Here is an 18,516-nt window from a genome sequence, read left to right on the forward strand (position 1 = left end):
TACTATCAGCACTTTATTTCACTTAAAACATCCTGCACTCTTGGTTTGAACAGCTGCAGTTACAAGGAAACGACTAAAAACACCCAGTGCCGCTTCTGCTGACCTTTGAGTTCAGTGTGTTCTCGCAAGAGGTGTCGAGATTCTTCACTGAGAACGGTCTGTGGGGGGGGGGGATTTGAAGGCATACAACAGTCAACAAACCAAGTCCGTTTTGGGAGTAAAGATTGCACAGGCATTTAGCAATTCCCCTCAGATCACCAAGCCCCCACCCAGCAGGGTAATCCAGCAGGAAAGCTTCTGCACGCAGGCAGAGACGGGATGGCGGACGTGTGACAGCGACATCTAAGTGGAAAATGATGATGTCCGACTAGATGTTCTACCAGAGAGCTGTAAAAGCAGAGTGGAGATCTCTGCCTAGGCAGGAGAGCACAGGATTAAAAACAGAAAGCACACACCTATGGCCCCCACTCCCAGGAAAACTCATCTTGAACTGAAAGGGGCGCAAATCAGTCACTAAACCGACGTCAGCACCCAGACACATCTTTGGTCTTGTTCTTTCGCTGAAAGCGGGTGTCCGCTGGGTCGAATCCCCTCTCACAGGCTCCGAAGACGGCCCAGTCGGGGGTCCTGGCCATGTAGTCCTCGGCCGAGAAACTTGTCTGGCTGTTGTCATGAAGACGCACAAGTTCTTGGAAGCGGTCGTAGTCAATCCATGTGTGCCACTCGCCGGCCACCTTGAACTGCCAGACAAACACATCAAGAAGTTAAAAGGAGCAGGCATGCAAAGGGCAGCCGAGACGGGCTGGGAAGCCCCCCGCACATGTGGGGGCCAGGGGCATGTGCTGTCATTTTAAGGAATTACTGTGCAATATGTTCCTGAATCACAGGCTGAGAAAGACAGGAGTGCAGAACTTTAACGGACTGGAAACACCTGGAAATCAGAGCACGCACAGAGCTGTGAGTGGAACGGCGTCCATCTTGCAGGGAAACGCCGAACTTCATTCGCCTTCCCCCCCATTTCACACACTTTCATCAGCAAAGCCCGGAGCTTAGCGCTGATGCAGCAAGCTTTTCTCTGGCATCGGCCAATCAAATTGCCAAGGAAGCGCACACTAGGGGAATAACCCCGCCCCCCCCAAAAGGACAGAATCCTTATCCAAGCTGAAGCTGCATGTCCTCCTCCAGCCTCACAGGGGGCTTTGTGCCCCCCCCCATGTCTAATCTCCCAGACCATCCCAGGAAATGACCTGAATGTCCAATCCTCTCTACATGGACTCTCAGAACTTCAATCCAGCATTTAATGAGCTCTCCATTTGTCATGTGTGACTCACCCCATACGTTCCTTCCGCGGGTCTGTCCCACTCCTGGAAATTGCTGGTCTGCCCCCCCACCACCACCACCACCACCACCACCACCACCACATTGCATTTTGGGATTGGAGAAACAGCAAGTTGCGAGATGGACTCATCTCATTCATGAAATGACCCATAAAATGAAACGGCAAGTGGAGCGCCGTTACTGGAGATTAAATTAGATGCAAGAGCTTTAAGGCCCTCAGGGCACCGGGGCTTCTCAAAATACCGAAGAGGCACCTGAACGCTCCCATTAAAGCCCTGCTTCAAAAGCAGCACCGCGGTGAAGTTCGCAGGCCGCTCTGCTCCAGGTCCCTGGGCTGAAGTGAACCCGGAGCTCGACGCCATGACGGAATCGGAATAATCCGGCAGTGTCGAAAATGCATTCTAGCCTGAACTCACAGCAGGAAAAGTCAAGCAACAACTGAACATATTGATTGTGTCTTGCCAGGCTTTCCCAAGAAAAACCCAGTACACAAAGGGACTGACAGCTGTCCTAATTACCCCCAACCTGAACCATGCCCCCCGGCACCAACATTCCAGTGGTACTGTAATTGTATCCAAAGCCCATTACCAGCAGCTCTGCTTACCACTGCCTCCTATAGGCCGTATTTTGCCTGGTGCTCAATACCTGCCCCGTCCATTAATGAGCAGGTGGATGTGGGAAGGATAGCCAACACCATAGGAATTTCCCCCCCCCCCCAGCCGGCTGGCCCCATCCTCCGCTCAGCTGCCCAGAGGAGATGCCGATACTGCCTACCCCCCAGCGCTACCTGAAAGGGATTTGGAGCCACTCCCAAAGAAACCAACTCTGACACACTCGATAAAAATCAAAAGTCCGAGTGGCTCCCCATCGGCCACCACAGCTGGCACACTGAGAGACAAAGAGCAGAAAGGCGACGGGGGGATGGAATGGTAGGAAGATGTGGGAGAGAGCATCACGGTGGGGGGGTGACAGACGCTTCCGGAATATAAAATGAGGAAAGGAAGGTTTTAGAACAGAATTTCTGCAGTGCCAAAGTAGTCTAGGTGTAAATTAGGAATTCAAACGCAAATCCCAACTTACACGCGGGGTAAGGAAGATGAAAGCAGTCAGAGAAGGAGCAGTAGGTGATGAAATATCAAATTAGGGCTGCTTTCCACATGGCTCAGCAGAAAGTGGCGTCTGCAGGAGATGAGGGGACATGGTAATGAGAGGCAGGACGCTGGTCCTCGGCCTTTCCGGGGAAACACTCCTGGGGGGTGGAGGTTGGGCGAGGACCGGGGCCGTGAACATGAGGAGCCCGGCGGCCTCTCTCAGGGAGGACGGTGGCACGGGTTTGTGCATTTACAGGCGGTGCAGAAAGGGAGGGGGGCGGGCGCAGTGTGGAGCGGGATGGCGGGGCGGGCGCAGTGCGGAACGGGATGGCGGGGCGGGGGCGCAGTGCGGAACGGGATGGCGGGGCGGGCGCAGTGCGGAACGGGATGGCGGGGCGGGCGCAGTGCGGAACGGGATGGCGGGGCGGGCGCAGTGCGGAACGGGATGGCGGGGCGGGGGCGCAGTGCGGAACGGGATGGCGGGGCGGGGGCGCAGTGCGGAACGGGATGGTGGGGCGGGGGGCGCAGTGCGGAACGGGATGGCGGGGCGGGCGCAGTGCGGAACGGGAACAAAATAAGTAAAAGACGGTGTTTGTACAGCCTGAGCAGGGAGGCCCACTGCAGGCAGAAAAGTTTTAAACGAACACTGGGGGCTGTTAGAGTCCAGTCAAATCAGTGCACTGATTATTAGTGAGTTACAGCATCAGAAGGTGGAGGAAGCAGTGTGAATAGGAACTGGGGGCAGGGGTGGTGGGAATGGGACGGCGCGTGGGTGTGGTCAGGAAAAGGAAGCTGGACGGTGGGGGCAGGCCTACCTTGCGATGGGCAATAAGGATGCAGTTTGAGTGCTCGTGTTCAGAGGCGATGTCATAATCAGGCAACTGGTCAGCCAACTGCCTGACGAAGTGCAGGACCTCCTCATGCCAGGGCACGTTGGCCATGGTCAGGCTGCTGGCGGAGCTCTCCCCGCAGTACGTCACCCCCTGGGGACAGAAGCAAAGCAGGAGCATCAGGGTCCAACACGGCCCCATCTTGACCCTCTTACAGGGGGGGTCAGTAGCTGGAGACGTCGGCTGCTGACAGTGGGACAGGTTGTGATGATACTTTAATGCTACATCGGTCAGCCCACATCCAGCCTCGACAGTGGCCATTTCCAGTTTTATCCATCTTGATGTTTTGCTGCAACAGGTAGAGCACCTCGCTCGCAGGTACAACAGCCGGACCCGCGTGGGATCTGAACCAGAGGCGTGTGTAGGTAATTACTACTGCAGCCAGCACCCGTGTACTGGTGGGGTGACCTGTCACTGGGGGTCCGGGTTCAGGTTCTAGGTATACTGAGCATGCAGACAGACTGTGTAGAGCATTTCAAGATTACAGAGGACCCCCACCACAGACATATAAAAAACAAAGAGGAAAATCAGAGCTCAATAGATTAGCGCCGCGGATCTTCATCCCATTCCACTCCTCATCGTCACTCGGAGTGCAGGCCCAGCCAGACAGGACACAGGGTGCACGATTCCAAGGGGAAACGGCACAGCTCAGCGACACACAGGGGCCACAACCTTTTCTTTTTAAACAAAAAAAAAAAAACCACACACTCCATTAGAGGGCGCCAGTTCTGCCAGCACGGCCATTCCTCTAGATCTGGAGCACGGGGGCCCGTCAGATGCCCCCCCCCCCCTCAAAACAAATGGACACAGGACAGACTTTCACACGCAAATCAGTGACACGCCTTGATGCCAGAGAGTCCTTCACATGCTAGACTGTGGCGAACGTCACACAGGGACACGTGTTCACATGTGGGAGGAAGGGCGTGTCAAGGACCGAGGAACATGACAAACGGGTGTGGATGGGGGACAGATAGGCGCCCCCCCTACATGGCGAGACCCCCCCCCTAGGCGGGACAGCCGGCGTGTCCTCTCCCATGGCTTCCGTTCAGAGCCGCCGTCTGCGTGGCGAGAACAAGGTCAGCGGGATGAGCCGCTCGCGGCGGAGCGTCGGGGGAGCGAGACGGCTGCCCGCGGAAAAAGCGACAGCAGAACGGAGACATGCTCTGTGCACCCCCACCCCCCACCGGATCCCAGCCCGTGTTTGTCAGTGGACTGCGGACACGTCCGGAATAATATTCACCGGCACAGATACGCCTTTACGGAATCAACGGCGCTACGGGATTTGTGCCGCTTCCCGTGAGCGAGATGGGAATTTATACAAACACCCCCCCGAATACCCAGCATGGGACCATTTACACCTGGGGAGAGCGGAAAGCATTCTGAAACACTCTACAGTAATAAGGAAACATTTTTATATTATGAATATATAAATAAACCCTTACAGAAACCCTGACGTGATAATGACTGGTGCCTGGGATGCATACCTCACACACGCACACACACACGCACACGCACACACACACACACACACACACACACACACACACACACACACACACACACACACACACAGGCCCAATTTACACCCACAGCAGCAGAACTCCATCCCTGTGTCAGGCCCAACACCGCATAACACGCTAATTGCCCGGGAATGCTGCTTTAATAAAAGCATCCCTCCAGGGCCCTGCCAAGGGCCTGGGGCTCAGGGAAAGTGCCATGATAGTGGGGGGGGGGGCAGCCATCAGCCGCAGATTTGATTGACAGCCGGGACTGAGAGACACTTAACGAGCAGATCACCGGGACCTGGCCGGGCAGCCGGTGAAAACCCTGTGGTGCCTGACAGACTCACTGCGAGTCACACACAGGCTGGGAGGGGGGCCGTCCATTAAAGCCCAGGGAGTGCCCCCCCCCCCCAACCACAGCTTTCCCCTCTGTGTGCACAAACGGCGCCGCTTCCCCACAAAGATCACGTTTCGCAGGTCGCCAGCTTTTATCGCTTGTTAGTTCAAACATAAAGTGTTCGCCTGCAAACCGGCTTGGGGGGGGGGGTCACTCCGCCTGGTTTGGTAGCCCCCGGATGGACACATGGATCAAATTAGCCTTCGCAAATCAGTTGGGAGGCTGACAGGTGGAGTGAGAGCGGAAGACCACCCCCAGGCACCCAGCCCTGCCTGAGGGGGGGGGGGGTGCCACAGGAGAGGGGTGACAGAGGCAGGTAACCCACCATCTAACCGGAACACGTTACTGTGCGAGTGTCTGTCCGTCCCTGATAGCCCGGAACCACCTCCCTGCCACCATGCACTCATTCTGCTAATTAGCTATGTCATTAAGCCTCTGTGCTCATTCTGAGAGCAAACACTCCTATAATTACAAGGCTGCAGGGCTGGTCTGCAGCGGCATCGCTGTCGTCCCCTGCAGGTAGGACACAGCACACAAGTAGGCATCAGTATGCACCAGGAGGCACAAGCACGCACCAGTGCCATGTACCTCAGCAATGCTGTAAAGAACGAGAACCACCAATTCAGGTGGGTTCTTCTTTTTTATTAAAATGTTTAATTTAAATGAGAAAAAAAAACAGAAGGGCGGGGGGGGGGGCGCAACCCTAAGTCGTTCCTTAGGGTAGCGTTTTAAAAAAGTACAAATAAAAAGTAGATTAAAATGGGAGGGAAGAAAGCAGGAGGCGTGCATCAGGGACGGAGAACCTCAGGCCCCTGCCAGCTACAGCTCAGAAGAGTGCGGAACGCGGAAGGGAAGGACAGACGGCCGTGCCATCAAGGTGACGATCACGCTGTCATTCCTAGGGGGAGGAGCCAAGGCCGGGAGGCCAGAGCATCAGAGCCCAGTGTCGCCTGGCTGCATTCCTGCCACCCCCGCGAGACGGCCGGAAATCAGAGGCACCTTGCAGGAGGAAGCAGGAGACCCCTGTTGCTAGGCTACCAGAAGTTACAGGTGATGGGCCGCAAGCCTTATCCCAAGAGGACATCCCATAATAGGAGACCACATAGAGAGGTCAGCGCCTCACTCAGCAGTGCCAGCCATGTCAGGATCCAAGTTTCACCGGGGGACAGTCTGAGCTTGGAGAAAACAGGCTACGCAAAGGCATCACGCTCCAGGCCTCCTAAAGGCAGGCGGGGGCAGAGACAAAGACAGGGTACACGGGCAGAAGCGGGCAAACGTAGGCAGGTGCGGGCGGAGGTGGCAGCCATGACATGGGACCCACCTTCACCTCCACAAAGTCTGGCTGGCCCAGGGAGACGAGTTCTGCGTAGGCCTTGAGCTCATCCACGTTCCAGGCTTTGACCAGGGTCAGGCGGTATACGGTACGCTGTTGCTGTGAGGGGGGGGGCACAGAAGACACAGGGATGAGGAGAACGCCACGGCAACAAAAGACAACAAGCTAAGGCAGCCATCTGCGGTGCACGCTGTGGAACAGGCAGCAACGTTTCATAAGAATGAAATTCAGTTAAATCGAAAAATTTCTCTACAGCTGCACAGTAATACCGTCGAAACATCAGTCTGAAGGCCATCGGCTAAACCGAACTGCAATATCCTTGGAATGGAGAGCTTGTCTGCGCTGCCTCCTAGGGGCAGGGATGCACGGTGCAGAGCTGATCCAGTTGTGAAATGAGAAGCAGGGCTGTTCAGAGGGGGGTGGGCACTGAGAAACCTCATAAGCGCGCGGCACTGGCCAGGGAGCGAGGAGGCGCGGCGACTCCCAGGGGGGACGTCCTTCGTGAGAAGAATGTGCCACCTTGTCCATCCCCAACGCGCCCCCCCCCTCCCCCAAACCTGCTCCATACGGCTGTCATTATTACTATAAGGAAACCATCTGTGCTCACCCTACAGATCTCAGAGTTCACATTTTAATAAGCCAGATGGAACATTGGTATAGTGAGAATGACAGAGGCCCGATTTTATGCGTGGGTGGGGTACATACACAGGCAGCAATACAAAGAAACAAAGAATGACTGTCCAGTAATTCATGACAGCAAGTTCCCATCAAGGCCCCCTTTAGGTGCCCATGGAAGTGCCTGTTGATTTATCACAGTCAACAGCTGAGCAGACACAGGCATCACCGGATGACAACTCCCCAGGAACTAGCAATCCCTCTGGTAGACATGCCGAGTTGACTTTCCCGTCAGGCTAAGGGGAGGCCATATAACCTACAGCTCATTAGGTTCCGAGGAAGAGTGACCGACAAATGTCCCGCTTAAACAAAGCCCGGATTTTCACGACGTCTCACAGATCCCAAAATGCCTTTGAGTTTCCATCCAAAGAAAGCTTTCGCTGGTTTTATGCGGACAGGCCGGGACGTGAACGGCCGACAGCGTGGGAGCGAAGGCTGGGAGCGTCTGACGGTTTCTGTGAAGGAACCAGTGCAGACGATCGGATCACAGTGCAGGGAGCCGCACGGGTCGGGCCCCAGCGAGAACGAGCGTGTGATGGACAGAATCGGGTCAGTCGCATCCTTCCCATGTTTTCTGCCCACTCAGAAAAAAGGAAACTGAAACAGTAGATCGCCTTTAGCTGACCTGCTAGCTCTGCGTCTCCCTGTCAGCAGAAGGTTGAGATGATGATCGGTACCTCCGAACAAAACGACGCAATCACATGCAAGCCACAAAACCAGCCAGCTGCTTTGTTCCTGGAGAACACCATCCCTGCAGGTGGCCAAGCGGATATTTGGTCTGTCTACGAGAGATGGCGAGGGCACCTGTGTGCCAGGGGTATACTGCCTGGTATGACCTCACTGCTACTGAGCCCTGCCTCTTAACCGGGGGGGGGGGGGGTAACGGAACGGCCATTTGCCGCGAGCCACACATCAGCTTCTGTGGGTACAGCGACAAGCTGGGACCACAGTAGGGGGGTCACGGACCAGTTTACGTCATACAAAAATTTCACAAGCTGGTAAAAACTGCTGGAGGGGGCCGGCGAATCGAATGACAATTTCAGACATGATTCCATTTTCTCAGATGCAAATACAATGTGTGTGTGGGGGGGGGGGGGGGAGTCAGGTCAGGTTGGGGAGCATGCACTGGTACAGTGAGTTACAGTGGTACAGTGGCCATACCCATCACACAACGAAACACCATGAAATCCAAGTAGGTGTCACTCCCCCCCCCCCCAAGGCTAATATGCAGTCCAGTCCCACCCTCCAGAAATGGCCGTCTACCTGCCACAGCCAAGTGTTACAGGGCGTCCCCTTGGCCGGGTCCAGCTGCTTGGGTCCTCAGCAATGAGGATCCTGCGAGCCGGATCACCTTCAGGGAAACGCGCCACATGGTCGTAGTGCCGTAACTGACGCTCCCTCACAATGTCCTTAATTCGGGATCCCTGAGCTACCGCACATTCGACACACAGTCAAACCAGTGGTGCCCAAGGATTCTCAGAACATAGACAGAGACACAGTAATGAATGAGTCCAGTTTCATTTCAAGTCACAATAGTGGCCATTAAAGGCCTGAATCTCGGTTTTTGTCCAGGACACTCGCAAGCCCAGACACCCAGACTCCTCCCTCATTCTTAAGAGCTCCAATCAGACTCCCAATCAGAGTCTCCATTGACTCCATTGACGCAAAAATCACAGCATCTCTGGCAAAGTCAAGATCAGTGACTCTCTTTACCAACAGATGCCCCACAGTTGCTGGATCCCACAACGGACCAACACCCAGTCCATGCAAACACTTGAACAGAGTAGGAGCAAGAACACACTCCTGGCGAACCCCAGAATCAACTGGGAAGAACGCAGGGGTTCTGCCTCCACCCTGCACAGCACTCACTGTACCAGTGTGCAGGCTGGCCATGACATCCAGCAACTTCGGGGGGGTCCCAGAATGTTTCAGAAGGTTCCACAGAGCAACTTGATCAACCGAGTTGAACGCTTTACGAAAATCAACAAAGGCTGGGTCCCCGCCAACCCACCTCTGCCGATATTCGCCCTCTCGCTCATTGAGAACTCTCAGTACCAGGATCATGGATCCTGTTAAGGATGACCTAGCAAGGACCTTACCCGCCACTGACAGCAGTGTTAACTGTAATCTGTAGTTGCCGCAATACAGGCAATCACCCTTCCCTTTCCAGATAAGGACCACAAGTCCTGTTTTCAGTCACTTGGGATGATAACCGACTCCCAAATGGAAGCAAAGACTGCCTGCAATGCCAGGACGACAGCCATACCTCCAGCATGGAGAAGTTCACCCCGATACCATAGATCTCTGCGGCCTTCCCTGCCCCCAGCTGATTCACCACCTCAGTGAGACTGGGCGGGTCACAGCTAATCAGAGGATCAGCCTCAAAAACTGTGGACCCAGAGACGTCCACCATCCTAGCCGGAGCGTCAGCTTTAAACAGCTGCTCAAAGTAGCCGGCCAATCAGGTCACGACCGCAGCGTCACCCATTAAGAACCGTTTCATCACCCATCAGGACTGCGACTCTCAGAGAAACAGATTCGGATGTATGTAATGCTATGATTCGTCTGTGAGCAGGACGTGGATCACTAGACCATAGATGGTGTGTCATTTCCTCCCAGATCCCTCTTACAAACACCTCCTTATCTGCCCTGAGCCCTCACAGCCGACTCCTCGATAATATCCAGGGTGCCCTGCGAGATGGATCACCTCCTTCCGGGTACACCGGCAAAACCAGCACAACCCTCAGCAACCTTCAGGGTCTGAAAAATCATGTACAATTTTTATCATTTTAGCATCCTGCGGTGCTTGTCTGCAGCACAGACCTGAGCCCCCACAAGGTGAAATGTCGGTTTGTTACTCCAGATGCTCCACGATGGAAGACTGCATCTGAGCGAAGGACAGCAGAAAGACCCAGCCGGAGGGGCGACGGCCACCATGTCTCCTGCTAACACAGCAGACAAAGCTCTTATGCACGATAAACACTGCAGCCCTGAACACCGCAGCAACAGCAGAACAAGGCAGGTCCACCTGAAAACCAATCAGAAACTGCCCTCTCATAAATCAACGGCAAAGCAGTACAGTGATATTGGCTACCCAGCCGCCGGACCCCCGAGGGGCCTCAAGAGAGGCGTCCTCTCGGCTGCCCGATTACTTTCAACCCACAACAGCAACATCCTTCTCAACGATATTCACGACATCTTCCCAGATTGGCTAAATGCAACTGCACCTGATCCAACGTCATCGGCGAGGACCCACCTCACAGCCAGGGAGGCGGGAAGCCAGAGGAGCGTGTGCGCCCAGGAAGGAGGATTCAAGGTGACCAGACCACTCTTCATTGGGTCGTTAATCAGATACCAGCAGACGCGCCAGGTTTACGGCGAGGCGAGTCCTCCTCAGAGGAACATCCATCTCCCTCACATCCACGTAGGTCTTTATTCAGCCACTGTTGTGTGCAAAGCTACTTGCGTCTCTTTCAGACTCGTACCTGAACTTTTTTAGACACCCGAACGGGCTGCACGCAAACACAAATGTACGGACATTAGATGGATTTTACCCTGCTAGCTCCCTCGTACAAAGGCCCGGCGACTTCCACTTGACCCCCTATGTGTGAATGGGGCAAGGAAAATTCTGGAGAATTCACGCCAAATGAGTAAGTGTATTGATGACATTTGTATCATGTAACTGGCGTGAAAACAGAAGAATACAAACAGCCATGGCAAATTGTAGATGGTGAGATTCGGGAACTTCTGTCAGTCGTGCTGTAAACAAAACAGCGATTTCCACGGCGTACTTTTTTTGTCATCGTGCCCCGCCTCCTGCATGCGCTACCCAAGCACCGCCCCCTCCTCTAAACCAACCAGATTATTTCTAGTAGGTGTAAATGCGTCTGACATGGACAGTCTCCCAGTTGTGTGCCGTCTGTGAAAGAGCAACTCCGAGAAATGCCCAGACCTAATTCTCCGGACAATGTCTGATGTTCATGTATTAAAATGCCCAAAGTCAGCTCACACACATGCCAGTTACCACATATTTGTGCACTTTTAAACCCAAAACCCATTTCTCAACAGACAGACATCATTACATCATATCCCAGTTTGTAGCAAAACTATAGAAAACTGCAGAGCTACCGCTTGGATTGGATCCATAATGTTTAAAACATAGCAGAGCCCTGCAAAAGAGACACAAGCAGATTTAAAAATCCAATTAAGAGAGAGTCCAGCTGTGCTCATTAGGAACCGGAAGATATGTGGGAAGAGTCTCAGCCCATTACAGAGCCGCCGCTGTTCCCTGTGCTGAAAATACATCTGACCCTCGAACCCACGAGCCCCCCGTCCACTGCGGGAGTCGCCGGGAGCCATACCTTTTCGCCTAGTGCTCTCAGGCTGTCCAGGAAACGCTGCCAAAAGTCCTTGAAGAGAGGCCGGTCGATACGCTTCAGGCTGTCTTTGGTACTGGCGTCCACGCTGACGTACAGCTGAGTCACAGGCACCAGGTTCCTGTGTCAGGGCGAAAAGGGGCAGGGACTCAGGGGCCACATTACCTCAACCAATCCCCACTCCCCGTCCAAGTCACATGAACGGCCATCCAGAGGACGCTGTGGCTCAGAACGCCAACGCAAGAAATGACCTCCGTCCCTGGGGCTGAGGTGGGCAAGCAGCTTAGCAGAGAGGCAGAGAGCACTCCCAGGTAACACACATTTCAATCGGATTTATACAGTGGCGCCCTCACCTGATTTCCTCAGGGAACTGCGCGTTGGTGACCAGGAAGCTGGAGATGCGCTGTTGGTGCAGCAGCCGTATGAAAGCGTTCACTTCCGGGTACATAATGGGCTCACCCACCAGGGACAGGGCACAGTGCTGCACCGCCAGGCCTTCCTCGAAGCGCTCCGGGCGCACACCGGGAACCCCTGGCAAGACACACCCAGCCATCAGGCATTCCCCCTACAGGCCGCCAGCAGTAGTGCACTATAGCGAATCAATCGTACCAAATTACAAAATTTAAGAGAAATGTGCTACGCGAGACAATGGTTTGCTTGATCATTTTCCTGCCCCTTTGCTTGCTAGATGAGCCTCTCATCAGTTTGTTACTCTACTTCTTTGTTCATTTGTTCCTAAGCCCTGCAGCGCCAGCTCTTTAATACCGGGGTGGGGGGGGGGGGGGGGGGGGCTGGCTGGAGCACACAGGGTCCCACCACGCACGACGCCAAGCTGGCACACACGGCCGGACCAGCTGCTTTCTGCCCAGGAGGGTTCAGTCCACTTACCATGTTGGGCTGGTGCCGAGAAACTCGGACAAATCCGCTGGCCAGGGTCCACCCAGCATTGCGGTTTGCATACAGTCGCTGCAGCTCAGGTGACCAAAGTTCTCATGACGTTCCGAAATGTTTGCGGATAGGGTCACGCATTCAGAGTGGATTACCGACAACAAAAGGACCTCAATTCTGAAGCGATTCGGACAGGAGCCGTGTTACCCCCCCCAACACAGGACAGGGTCAGATCGGTGGCTAAAGCGGGAATCTTATTCCCAGAAACCCTGAACTCAGAGCACCAGGAAGAAGCCAAATGATCAGCATATGAAGAAGGACGCAGCCATAAACTAATCTCATTTCAGTACCAGACCTGAAATACGGTCACCTTCTCCAAACGGCCGCCTTATCATGGCGAAGGGAAAACAAAGCAGAGAAGCTAATCTCGGGAAGCGCCGGATGTTTACGAGCTACACGCGGATGGAGATGACAAATAGGGGCACAAAGTGACCCTTTCACGAGGAAAGATGAATGTTTCCAAGAAAACTCTCAGTGCCGAATTCGCCAGTTTTTTACTCAGCAATCACTCTAAATAATTGGTGGGGGGGGAGGGGGGTTAGAAACCAACGCTGCCCTCTAAAGGCCAAATAAAAAATGTCACACGGCCAATAGCTGCATGGGGGGCATCACTTGGATACTTCTGCTTCCTGCCACAAGGGCGGCAGCCTCACGCAGACAGACATCACAACTAACGGCAGACTTTCAGCTTTGAGATCAGACGTACAGCATAAGCACAGGAGGCGGAATAATCAGCTTGAAGGGATTCGTTTGGAAAGAAGTGAAAACAGGAAAGTAATCCTGAACCAAGGAAGTACATGGTGCGGGATTTTAGGATCAGACGAGCAAGAAGCACATCGCTACACAGCCCGGGAACCGGGCTGCTCGGCAGGTGGATTATTACCGTCCTTATTGAAGGAGGGTATCAGTCCCCCCCGGGGAGAGGACAGTGATGCTGATAACGATGATCCAAAAACATCCCTCACGGTCGTGTAAGACAGAAGTGGGAGGCGCGCTCTCCAGCGCCCCCTACGGATTTCAGCCAAGTCATAACAGGACAGGCGGAAGCAGAGAGGACAGATCAGAAAGTCAGGTCATTTTATTTATAAAGTACATTTTAAAACACTGATTGTTTACCAAGGCACTGTACGACACAGTAGATACTATACAGAAAACACTACCATTAAATATACAATAGTAAATCCAATAATGATTACTATACGCAGAGAGCAATAATTAAATCCAATCTAACGACATGCAAAAAGGTTTAAATGTCTCCTCTGACCATCCCATAACTCAACTGCTGAACTTCACTGTTCCGGGTCGTACACATCCTGACTTTGGGGCAAGTTGTGGCCGATCTGGTTTGCTCCTTTGGGTGAGAAGACCCAGATAAGCTCATGATCACAGGAAGGTGTATTCAGAAGCTTTGATGCCACAAATGCCACCTTGTGGTCAACAGGAAAACAGGAACCAGCTATGTTTTGCTGAATCCCAACCAGCTCCTCGCTAAAGCCCCCAACCAGGGAAGAGTAATGAGTAGATCCTTATTGGGGCAAGGGGAGTTGGGTAATTAATAACCCTCCCTTTGGGCCGTAGACAGACACGCACCCAACTCGGAGCTATAAGCCCAGAAACTGGCTTGTTTTTACTTACTGCTCGTTAGAAAAATCTCTCCTCCCGTTTGACATCAGCCCAGCACCCCTCCCCTGCCTCAGCACTCCAAACCCCAGGAAATTGAGAATTCAGACCAGCGGAGCATTTACTGTCGAGTGTTCTAAACTTCAGTGAGTTGTGGGTTTCACAAGTTTGTGTACTGTAGACAGCTGCGGCAGCTGGCAGTCAGGGAGCAAGAGGGGAAGACAGGCGACCAGTGCGCGGGGGAGGGGGGGGGGGGTGTCATTGCGACCAGTGCATGGGGGGGGGTCACTGCTAACAAGCAATACCTGCATCAGTAATGGGCATTAACTGACATCAGAGAGGACGTTGAGAAATGTGTGATGCACAGTGCCCCCTACCTTCAGGATGATGCACAACACCTAAGCAGAAGCAACAGCAAGGGCTGCGAACGTGAGAAGGGGAGACATACCTCTGAACTGCTTTATGAGGTTCTGGTGGTTCTCAATGGCCTCCTGCAGGATCATCTCAGGCGGATCCATCTTCCAGCGCCACTCGGTGCCTACAGGGTTAGTATGATGCCTGCGGAAACATGGCAGCTCTAGTCAGCTGGTAGGACGGAGCAGGGTAGCGCAAATGGATAGCATTCGTTTATGCATTTTGTCCTGGAAAGAACGTCAACCATGCTCCGGGTCAGACCTAGCAAGTCATCCAGCGAATCGGCTCATCAGCGCCATCCAGTGGCAGCCTGAGGATCCTCAGGTCCATCAGCCTTGTGCCACACACACGCCACAGACTCATCGCTAGCACGTTTCCCAGGATGTAAACTAGATGGTTAAAGGTTACCTTCCGTAACACAGACACAGCCTCGGTCTGACCTTCCCCTGAGCGATGGCCGACTAACTGCTGCAGGCACGGCCTGTCGTGGTCAGACACGCGGCGTCTCGCCTGGCGTCCCGCGGGAGCTGGGGGGGGGGGGGGCTGCCTAATTTCTACTGACAGTTTCCCGTCTGCCACACCAAACCAAACTGCCTTATTTTGCCCCTACATTAAGCAGGGTGTTAATCCAAGCTAAATGCGTAGAGACGGCACAGTGAGCTGTTTGGGGGAGGGGGGGGGGGGGGGAGATGTGACCCCCTGTCATGCAAGCCCACTGCCATCCTGAATACCAGATGGAATGACACACGCGATTGATTTAACAAAGCAGACCCAATCTAGTCTGTTCACACACTCACTTTATTTATGGATTATGCAAATTATACTGATGCAACAGAGGGTTACACACTTTATTCCCTGGGTACAAGAGCAACATTCTTCCTAGGAATCAGAAACCGCTTCCTACCAAGTCCTGTACTTTAACCGCTACACCACCTACAGGCCACATGCTGACACTGCCTAATTTCAGTTACTCTACTCGAAGCCTTAGCACTCCATCTACCCCTAAGCCCCTTACAATCACAGCCATTAATTACGAGCACGTGCTTGCGTTCGGGGGACAGACCCAAGCCCACATTTGATCCAGGATCTATAGCACCACCTGGCACATTGGGACAAGACCGCAGGCCCAAATATCAGGGGGCTCTCCGACAAGCACACTTTAAATTCAATAGTTACGGTGCTCTAGCCATGATTTAAAAGGTAGGGAGAAGGCTGCCACACGCGCAGCACATCGCAAACCTACCTCCAGCAGAAGACGCATTTGTTGGCGCAGGCGAGACTGGGGGTGGCCTCCATGCAGCGGTGCGACTCGATACCGTAGAAGGTGTGTTTGTAACAGCCCCCTCTTCCTCGCAGCATCGACTGGGGGTGACAGACAGACGGCTGTAATTACCTGCTCATTAACCCCCCCCCTACGGCGTTATTATGGGCTCGAGGCAGATGGGAACGTCTCTGCACAGCCCCGCCGTTGAGGGCCGGCTCCTCACCTTGGTCCAGCGACACAGCTTCACCCCTGAGTGGCTCCCGATCAGCCGGTACCCTGCAGAGGGCAGAAAGGGCGTGAGGATGCTATCAGAGTGCCTCACAATCACGAGCCTGCCTAGAAACTGACAGCTGACTGACAGGGACGGGGGCTCAACGGACCCCACTGCAGGCCTTAACCACCCCACAGAAGTCGCTTTGCTAATAAACGAAGGCATTAGGCATTGAAATGCAGCCAAATTACGCACAAAGGGCTCTCAAAATGTTATTCCTGTGCCGGCCAGCGGGTCGCCCTGCGCGGCCGCCGGCTCCCCGGGTGCATTCACGCCTCCGTAATGAGCACAGCGTCACTCTGCTCGTGTAATTCAGCTCTCAGAGTAACCTTCCTAAAAGTGAGCCCGGATTATCTGGGACACAAGCGATAACTTCTCGAATTCTCCGCGGAAGCAGATGAGAGATGCCATGCTTAAAGGATTCCATTTAATAAGCCAACTGCCATCCGGAGCCCCCCCCCGCAGTTTCCTGGCGACAACACGCAAGGACAGGTGTCCTTACGGTGCCCGAAATCACAATCCGCACGCAAACATCCTCATATGGGAAGGTTACAAGGTCATCGCCTAGGACTCAGACCGCAGGACAGGAGCCTCTGAAAAGGGACGCCCCCCCCAAACCCTGCATGACTCCAACATCCCCCCGGCACCAGAGCCAGGCAGTCCCGATCTTCTGCCAGGCCTCCGCCCGATCGCCACGGTGCACATCCCTCCACTGCAGAGCCTAATCGCTTTTGTTTCTGGAGAGAGACCTCCATCTCAACAAGGTCGAGTATGTTTGCTGTAGGTAATTGTTGCTGTATTTTTCACCGGAACGCCACGTGACGTCAGCACGCATCCCGAAGCGACTCCTCATCACTCCTTACCACACCGGCACCCCATTTTCCCCCATCATACCAAAAATCTTCCTCCCCGTTCATTAAATCAATCATGCCTGATTAGCCCAGGAGGGATGCTCTATGAATAGGATTAGACGGAAAGAGGAGTGGAGAAATTTAATAAGAGCAGCCCCTCCCCCCCCCCAGTCTCTGATATGTAATCTCAGGACTGAGTGTTTGCTGAAATTCTCAAGTGGCTTGGCGAGGGTGTGGGGACTGCAGAAGGAGAGCACGTGAGCACGCGCACCAGCAGAATATCCCACCAGGGGGCGCTAGCAGAGCGGCCGGAATCAGGGCACTGAGGCGAGCACGCAGTCCAAATGGATCCGACTAGGCCAATCGAACCAGTCCCGGGACACCTCCTAATCAAGCTCGTACGGCGCGATTCGCGACCAGCGTGTACCAGGCCACACGTCTTGTGCCAACGCAGCGAGCCTACGGGTGTCTGCCAGCATGCGACGCAGCCCATGCGACCACGCAACAGCAGGCCACCCGCCTCACGCCACAGCCCGGCCCCCACCCACCTTGCTTCGTCAGAGCCTCCCTCAGCGCCGGAGTGATCATCTCTCTGGCCTCCTCCTCCTCGCTCTTCCTCCTCATCAGCAGCTGCCGGCCGCTGTCTGTCTCATCCTGCATCCAGCCACAAAGACAAACTTATAACAATTACAGACCGATTAAAGACTGAGACCCCACCCAATCCACAAGAGACCCCCCTCCACTGTCAGCGAGAGGCCATCAGGTACTTCAAGAAAAGACTGAATATTCTTAAAGTTGTTCTTCAGGTCTTAAACAGTCCTATTTGGTTCTTGCTTGGTTGGAAGATTGCTGTGTAGCTCCATTGTTCACAGGAAGCTCAGCCTAGCTGCACTTATGCCTAGTTTACTACTTAACGGCATGAATGTTTGTAATGAGCTATTTGCTTCACCGGTATGTCGCTTTGGACAAATAGGACGTCATGCAGCCTGACGGCCCGTGCGGGTTTGACACAAGCAACCAAAACCGCTTCTTACATTAACTGATACAATCCAGCCTTCGTAATGGGGGCGGAGCCGGAAAAGGTGGGCCAGCATGTTCACTTTCACCGATGCGACGCCAAGATTCATTTTTAAATGAACTCGGATATTACCTTAGTGCTAATCAGGGCACTGATGCATCGCGATGAATGATTTGTTAAAGTGGTGTTTCAGTGCATCGATCCGTAAGATCAGAATGGAATTTTGGGGATAAAATGAAGATGCTCCTATTTCGGGGCTGCAGGCGGACACACGAAGCAGCAGTGACAGCATGCAAACTGGCAGGACGGAGCCCCCCCCCCCCCCCCCCAGGTAGGGCTTCCTTTAATGCGTCTGAATTTTTTCTGGACAGTTCGGTAATTTCACACTGCCGTTTCCTCCCCGTTTGATAATTACAATAAAAAGTCCTGGGATTCTTATTACTTCGTTTCCTATTAATAGAGTGTAATTACGTTCCCATGGAAATATATTTGAATTTTAAACAGTGAAGCCGAAAAAGGTTTGAATTT

At 53.7% G+C, this 18,516-nt stretch overlaps 1 protein-coding gene across 2 annotated transcripts in view; it reads right to left on the bottom strand.

The window, feature by feature from the left end:
- Positions 1-18,516, bottom strand: part of tyw1 (tRNA-yW synthesizing protein 1 homolog (S. cerevisiae)) — a 27,270-nt gene continuing 8,754 nt past the window's right edge. For both annotated transcript variants that reach the window (XM_048980518.1, XM_048980517.1), the window contains exons 8-16: positions 17,519-17,624; positions 16,072-16,124; positions 15,828-15,946; positions 14,619-14,728; positions 11,956-12,133; positions 11,588-11,723; positions 6,540-6,650; positions 3,245-3,412; positions 1-740 (exon numbers count right to left, since the gene is read on the bottom strand). In XM_048980518.1, the coding sequence (XP_048836475.1) occupies positions 525-740; positions 3,245-3,412; positions 6,540-6,650; positions 11,588-11,723; positions 11,956-12,133; positions 14,619-14,728; positions 15,828-15,946; positions 16,072-16,124; positions 17,519-17,624 (1,197 nt within the window). In that variant the 3' untranslated portion in view covers positions 1-524. The remainder of the gene's footprint in view (positions 741-3,244; positions 3,413-6,539; positions 6,651-11,587; positions 11,724-11,955; positions 12,134-14,618; positions 14,729-15,827; positions 15,947-16,071; positions 16,125-17,518; positions 17,625-18,516) is intronic.

This window comes from Brienomyrus brachyistius, chromosome 17, assembly GCF_023856365.1.
Source record: "Brienomyrus brachyistius isolate T26 chromosome 17, BBRACH_0.4, whole genome shotgun sequence".
NCBI classification, from domain to species: domain Eukaryota; kingdom Metazoa; phylum Chordata; class Actinopteri; order Osteoglossiformes; family Mormyridae; genus Brienomyrus; species Brienomyrus brachyistius.